The following is a 6,953-nucleotide window of genomic DNA, read 5'->3' as shown; positions in this document are numbered from 1 at the left end:
GAATTATACCGTAATCTCATAAATAATTATACAAGCGTACACTCCGTACTTCCCGAACTCACATTATATTATTTAAAAATGACCCATCTACGAACCAACCTTAATTACGTTAAATGAATCGGTAATTACTCTTAAATCACCAACAAAGCTTATTCGAGAGAATTGTGGTTAATTTAGAAAACAAGCTTGTTTATCACTCGACCCATGAAGACTACGGAGTACTTTTTAGTATATACTCTAGTAAAGGGCATAAATAAACAAGTAAGTTCTGGTGCTATACATTCTCCTATATAATTGCTTCAATCCCGAGATACCCTCCTCTCCCAACATCCTCTATTAATTTATTTCAAAATTCCTAGTAAAATCTAACTACCTTCACTTCATCATTTATTTACCTTGGATGAATTTCATTTCATTTATTTTTTTACCTCACATTCTGTTTCATGTGGGTATTTGTCATTTTCATGTGATCCTTAGATTTTGACATACACCATCTCATATTTCTGTGAAAACAATTGTTTGTCTGACAGTAAAGTTGTTTTTAGCAAAATTTGCACACAAATTTTAAAGTATTGTTCATTCTTTTGGTGGAAGTGTATGTGGAACTCTTGCTTGTTCATCTGCCAAGGAGTTGTGAGTAAGTACTGAATAATCCATCTTACCAAAACTCATTTCTCTTATTTTAATACATTCTCAACTTTATTCTTCTGATTTCAATTTTGTAAGTACTAATTAGGAACTGTTTGCCTAGTGATTAAGACGGATATACTACATTAGCTACTCAGTTTTACTACTGCTGCTACTGCTACTACTACTACTACTACTACGGAGTAGAACAATAACATTACGCCAGTGCTCCCACAATGGCAGGATATAAGGGGGGCATCCTATCTAGCCCCCTTTTTTTTAACAACACTGAGAGGCTGCTTATGGATGACCCAAACTAAAAAGTGTGTCAGGAATTGCCGTATATGACCGCTACTTGACAAATTAAAGAAGAGAAGCCAGTTTAGTGAATCGTTTTTGCTTTATTCCATCAAAAACTCAACCTAAGAATAATGAGTCTTTTACTCCATCAAACCTTATTTTTACAAAAAATTCTATTTCACTTTAATAGTCTAAATTTGCGATGTAGTTTTGTTAATATGATGTTTCCAGCATGCACCTGTATCCTCATTCTAGAGGAAAGTACTAAAGTGTAAAATATTGAGTCGTGTCTATTCCGACACTTGAATATATATATATATATATATATATATATATATATATATATATATATATATATATATATATATATATCCGGCTCTTGTGCCCGAGTCAGAGTAACATAGCTTGCAATTTGCATATCGTTCAGTTGCTGTTACAGTTATTAGCAAATTTATGAGTGTTGCGAAGAAATGTTGGTATACTATTACTCTTACTCACACCCACCCTGTCATCCTTGTCTATCTTTCTAGGGTCATTTATTTGATATCAAAAAGCTTAGCTGAAACTCATAAAATGGTTTGATCCCATCTTGACGATTAAGGATGAAAAAGATATTCTTTCTCAAATCTACTTCATCACTTGGAAGCGAACACCATGACAATTCTGCAGCTACAAGAGGAAAGAAACTTCAGCCTGCACTTATTCGACACAAAACAGTTGGTTCTCAGAATGTCAATAACAAGTACCGAAATTCTGAAAACTTCTTCCCAGTTGCTGACAAAAAAGTTGATGAAACAAAGACCATATCAAGGCACTCAGTTCTTAGGAGGAGCCAGACTCTGTCAACGTCATCAGCAGCCATTGATAACACTAGATTCAATGAAGAAGATTTTACCAGGTTAAGGAATCAGCAAAGATTTTCATCAAGTCATGGTGAATGTGATTGTTCCGATTGGTAAGTTCTTCGTGACTGCTGTAAAAATTCAGGAATTTGATAAGGGAAAAACTCTCTGTTGTTGTCAGGGGTTACAGAAAGAATTTGCCTCCTCAGTGTTTATATAAAATATTACTCCGTACAACGTAGAAAAGTACCATTGCATCAATATAATATGCGAGTATTGTGGCGCCCTGTGTCATTCTGATTATTGAATAAGTGACCATATTACATTTTTTAGCCTTGCTTTAGACTGATTTTTGTCTTGTATGATGTGATATGCAGCCATTTTCAGTTTAGGGATAGGGATTCAAAACCTGAAATCCTATGCCATCATGCTTCTTCAAGCACATCAAACCCAAGTTCACCCCAAACTTCCTTTGGTTCAACTTCAATATCAGGCCAGGTATTAGATCTATACATGGATGGTGATCATCATCAAGAGAATTTCAGGATAAAGGATAATCGTCGAAGAGGTGTGCACAACCGTGTTTTTTCCGACAGTAACCTATTAAACAGGTCTCGTAGGGCATCCAGGGACTCTCTGAGGTCTGAGCATCGGCCTGAGTCTCCAAGAAAACTTGCAAAACACGTAGTCGAAAAGCTTCTGAGGTTAGAACAGTTCCGTGATTTGAACCCTAATGAGCTCTGCTCTAACTGGCCACCAATGCCAACAAAAGTCTCTGATAAGCATCTAGATGTGCAAATTAATCCCTTAGAAGATAATATGCAAAGAAACTGTTGTACTCTGAAGGATGTTCTTGATCAAGATACTTTTGCTGTTAACAACCATAGCTTCTTATTTGAAAGAGAATATAGTAATATTTTCCCTGATAGGAGGTCAGATGAATGGGAATCTAAACTGAGAGTTTTCGATTCAGAAGAGAAAAGGTTAAAGGATCGATTAAAAGAGGTTGCAGAGCACAATGTATCCCTTCAAAGGGAAATTTCGGCTTTTTACGACAAAGAAAGAGACTACAAAGATAGGCTATCTCAAATGGAGGCAAACCTCAAGGATCTAATGGATAAACTGGATGAAACTAGATCAGAGAATGATAGTCTGCAAAAGATAGTGTCGGATGTCAAAGATAAACTGGAAATTTCTGAAGAAATTCAATCCTGTATGGAAAGAAACATCAAAGAACAGGAAAAAGAAAACACTGAGTTAAAGAAAAAATCTTCAAGGCTTCGAGGGATGTTCAGTGAACAAGAAAGGACAATTGATGGGTTACGCCAGTCCTTAAATTCTGAGATTGAAAGGCGGCAAATTTCGGGAAAAATTCAGAATGTTACACATAAATTGCAGGTGGAGCAATCGCGGTTAGCAGAAGTTGAACAGATTTTGAGGAGAAAGTTGGAGAGTTGTACAGTAGAAGTTCAGTCTCTTCGAAATGAAAATATATATTTATTGGAACGTTTAAAGGGCACTGGGGAAGTGGGTGGACGGTCGGGATTAAAACTCGATAAGGAGCTGGTGTCTTGTGTTCAGTGCCTGCAAAAGATGGGCTTGTCACTATTGAATGAGAGTGTTCAGGCATGTGAGGAGATGCTTAGGATTATTGGGAGAGAAAATCGTCCTAATGGTATACAGGAAGCACATACTGTTATTCAATATGATATGAAGGTTCAGGGATTTAAGCAGGGTTTAGAGGAACTACGTATAAATCTAGGAAAAACTGGTTCTATTTTAACGAAGAAAGACGAGCTAAACGATCATAAGCCTGAATCATGTGAAAACGACAACCAGAAATCAAAGAATTTGGACAGAGTGGTGGTGGAGGTAAGCTCGATACAACTTTATTTCTTTAATATAATCAGCATTTAGGGCTTGCTTGGGATGGGAGTAATTATTAAGGGAGTAATGGGAGCTAAAATAAGAAGAAATGGGAAGAGGAGGGTGGTGGTTAGTGGTGGTTGTGGAGGGTGGAAAGAGGAGGTGATGGAGGAATTATTACCTCCATAAGGAGGTAATGCATTACTTGAGGAGAGAGGTAGGTAACAATTACTCCCTTAATAGAGGGACTTTTACACTATATTTCCCCATTTCTATCCATTTCTATCTCCAACCCCATCCCTTTCCTCCATTTTTAGTTCATTTTAGCTCTATTACTCCCTTAATAATTACTCCCATCCCAAGCAAGCATTTAGAGGTGGCAATCGTGTCACTGGTCGTTATTGAAGTCATATTGAGTTTGCTTGTACTGGTTCAATACCATTCTTTGGGTCATTATGTGGCAAGTCTTCTCTCGTTTCAAGTTGGTTCGACTTTGGTTACAATCCTAACGGGTCAAGTCATAAGCTAAAATTTCATCATATTTATTGAAGCTCAGATAGAGACTTCACACTTTTAGTCTAAAAAGCGGTCCATTTTTTTTTCAAGTTACTCGGACTTATTTCGATCATATTATGAAGCGTATTTATTCGGTCATCGTCAATCATATCGAATCCTATGGGTTTTGGGATCGGATTCTTGGGAGAAATCGGATTGCGTAATTTTTGGGCTCTACTAGGTCGGTTTCAGACTTTGAGGTTGCTTGAGTCAGGTTTCGCGTAATTTAGGTCTCGGTAGCTCTTGTTGTCTCCTAGGCAAATATCATCTCATACATATAACTCACACTTTTATCTTTTCTTGTGTGGATGTTTGATCTCTTGAAAGGGTGATTTGATATCTGAGCTCAGGGCAGAGAGTTTGCTGACTAGTATACTCAAGGAAAAATTGTATTGTAAGGAGAAGGAAATCGAGGGAGTACAGGCAGAGTTAACACGAGCTTTGCAAAGTCACGACGTTCTTAAAAGTGAGATACAAGATGCATTTGACACTGTTTCTTGCTTGAATCACAAGATGAAGAATTTTGAGCTTCAGGTGAGGTCACTATACCTCGTTATCTCGTGCTTGACTCAACAACTGAGATTCTGTCACCTATACATTCTCTTTTACTGAAGTTTTTAGTAATCATTAAGGTTATCTTCATTTGAATAGATGATTGAAAAGGATGGAACTATAAATCAGCTACAAGGCGAAGTGCAGTCTCGGGAGGAAGATTTAGGCAGTATTAGAAGGACCCTATCAAAAGTCAGTCAAGAAAGAGACTTGATGTGGGAGGAAGTGAAACGATACAGCGAAAAAAACATGTTGCTAAACCACGAACTCAGCTCCTTAAAGAAGAAGATAGACGCCCTTGAAGAAGATACTCTCCTTAAAGATGGCCAGATATCAATCTTGAAAGATAGCCTTAATAAAGGTAGACCTTTTGATGTTCTCTTTGGAGATGATCAAGAGGCATTGTTCAAACTTTGACGATCAGGTGTTATATGGAAACGAGTTTGATTGGAAAATGCTTAAAAGATTGCCAATTTGGACAGTAATTTGAAAAGTGAGAAGTATCTTGTTGCATTGCAGTGTCCGATAATCAGATATTGGTACTGTGTGATCGGAGCTAAGAGTCCGAGTAACGTATTCGATCATTATTGGTAGTGTGTTTTCATGTGTATTATATCGATAATATGAGTAACCAAATGGGTTTGGTGTGGTGGTTGCTTACCTCATCCCTTAACCATGAGGTCAGGGATTCGATCCCTGCCTATGGGAATGGAGGGGATTATACACTATTGTCGACGCCGGTGTCCACCAAAAAAATATCGATAATATGAGTATTATATTGACAACTAATAGTAACTAGCCTTATGGCTAATAGTAACCTAATCGCAGTAACAGTGACTCGACTGCCACCTCTAAATGCTTGCAGCTTGCTTGGGATGGGAGTAATTATTAGGGTTATTTGATGAGAATAATCCAAACTATACCCCATCTTCTCATATTAATCCTAACTATAATTTAACTCAGAATAAACCGAACTATAGATGCATTTGTCCTAAAATAGACTTGGGTAATTTTGACCTGTTATTTCAAGTTAAAAATAATCTGATGATGACGTGGCGATGACAACAATAATAATAAACAAAACTAAAAACTAAAAGGGATATTCTCTCGTGTACCCCTAAACTTTTTTGTTTTCTATGGTGTACCCCTCGTTTTTCACAAAAAAACTTTGACCGACAATAATTCTCTGTTACGAGTTCAGAAAATGATAATTTTTTTTTCAAACCAATTATCTCGTCAAGACCTTCAATTTGAAAAAAAAATTCACCGCTTTTTGAACTCGTAGCCGGTAGTTATGGTTGGTCAAATATTTTTTAACGAATAAACTTTGACCGACCATAATTCCCGACTACGAGTTGAAACGTCGGTGAATTTTTCTTCACACGGAAGACCTCTTAAAGACGGGCAATTTGAAAAAAAGGTTTTTCGTATTCTGAACTTGTAGCCAAGAGTTATTGACGGTCAAAGTTTTTTTGCATGAAAAGAGGGGTATATCATAGAAAATGAAAAAGTTGAGGGGTACACGAGAGAATATCCCAAACTAAAATAAAAATAAAGAAATCACTGCTCCCAGATTCTCACCCAATCACCCAAAACAATCTAAAAAATTCACTCCATTACCCTCTCCACCATACCACCACCTCTCCACTAAACCCACCATCAATCTGCCACAACATCACCTCTCTACCCTCACATCACCGCCAATCCGCCACAACGTCACAGATTTGAGGACTGAGGGCTCCGATCATGGTAAATGGCGGTTAGTCCGGTTAGATTAAAGAGGGAAAACGACGGAGGTATATGGGGCAAGTACGCCGCCACTGGTTGCAGCGCTGCCACCCGACGTTCGCCTCTGCCGCCTCCATTCACCCGAGTCCTTATCACTTCTATTTTCACCCTTTTGTGTGGGGCAAGTTGATATGTAAACACCCACCCTTTACAATATTTTGACAATTTGTGAATTTTGCAGGAAAAGGACCAACTTCTAAATTTGGTTTGAGCACTCTAAAGGACTCCTAAATTCATGAAAATTTGCAGTAATTAACCTTGACACCTTAGCTAAATTCTGCTAAAATTATAGGATTTTAGGAGACCCAGAAGTAATTTAGGTAAATTACTAAACCTGAACTGACAGAGAAAGGAACAATTTGACAGTGTGGGTGTAATTGTGGAATAAAGGAGGTAACTTTGAGATATAATTTGTTAGCTACC

General features: G+C 37.5%; 1 protein-coding gene across 1 annotated transcript; it reads left to right on the top strand.

The window, feature by feature from the left end:
* Positions 1–206: 206 nt before the first annotated feature.
* On the top strand, positions 207–5,239 carry LOC141599941 (uncharacterized). The gene is made up of 5 exons (XM_074420080.1): positions 207–637; positions 1,458–1,882; positions 2,147–3,641; positions 4,518–4,724; positions 4,842–5,239. Exons 2-5 carry the CDS (start codon positions 1,530–1,532, stop codon positions 5,157–5,159), a joined length of 2,373 nt encoding a protein of 790 aa, XP_074276181.1. The 5' UTR covers positions 207–637; positions 1,458–1,529; the 3' UTR covers positions 5,160–5,239.
* Positions 5,240–6,953: the final 1,714 nt, after the last annotated feature.

This window comes from Silene latifolia, chromosome 9, assembly GCF_048544455.1.
Source record: "Silene latifolia isolate original U9 population chromosome 9, ASM4854445v1, whole genome shotgun sequence".
In the NCBI taxonomy this organism is placed as follows: domain Eukaryota; kingdom Viridiplantae; phylum Streptophyta; class Magnoliopsida; order Caryophyllales; family Caryophyllaceae; genus Silene; species Silene latifolia.
This window is presented reverse-complemented; position numbering and strand designations above follow the sequence as displayed.

Coding starts and splice junctions, on each gene's coding strand:
- LOC141599941 (XM_074420080.1), top strand. CDS start 1,530: ATGAAAAAGATATTCTTTCTCAAATCTACTTCATCACTTGGAAGCGAA. Junction 1,883..2,146: donor GAATGTGATTGTTCCGATTG/GTAAGTTCTTCG, acceptor TGTGATATGCAG/CCATTTTCAGTTTAGGGATA. Junction 4,725..4,841: donor TGAAGAATTTTGAGCTTCAG/GTGAGGTCACTA, acceptor TCATTTGAATAG/ATGATTGAAAAGGATGGAAC.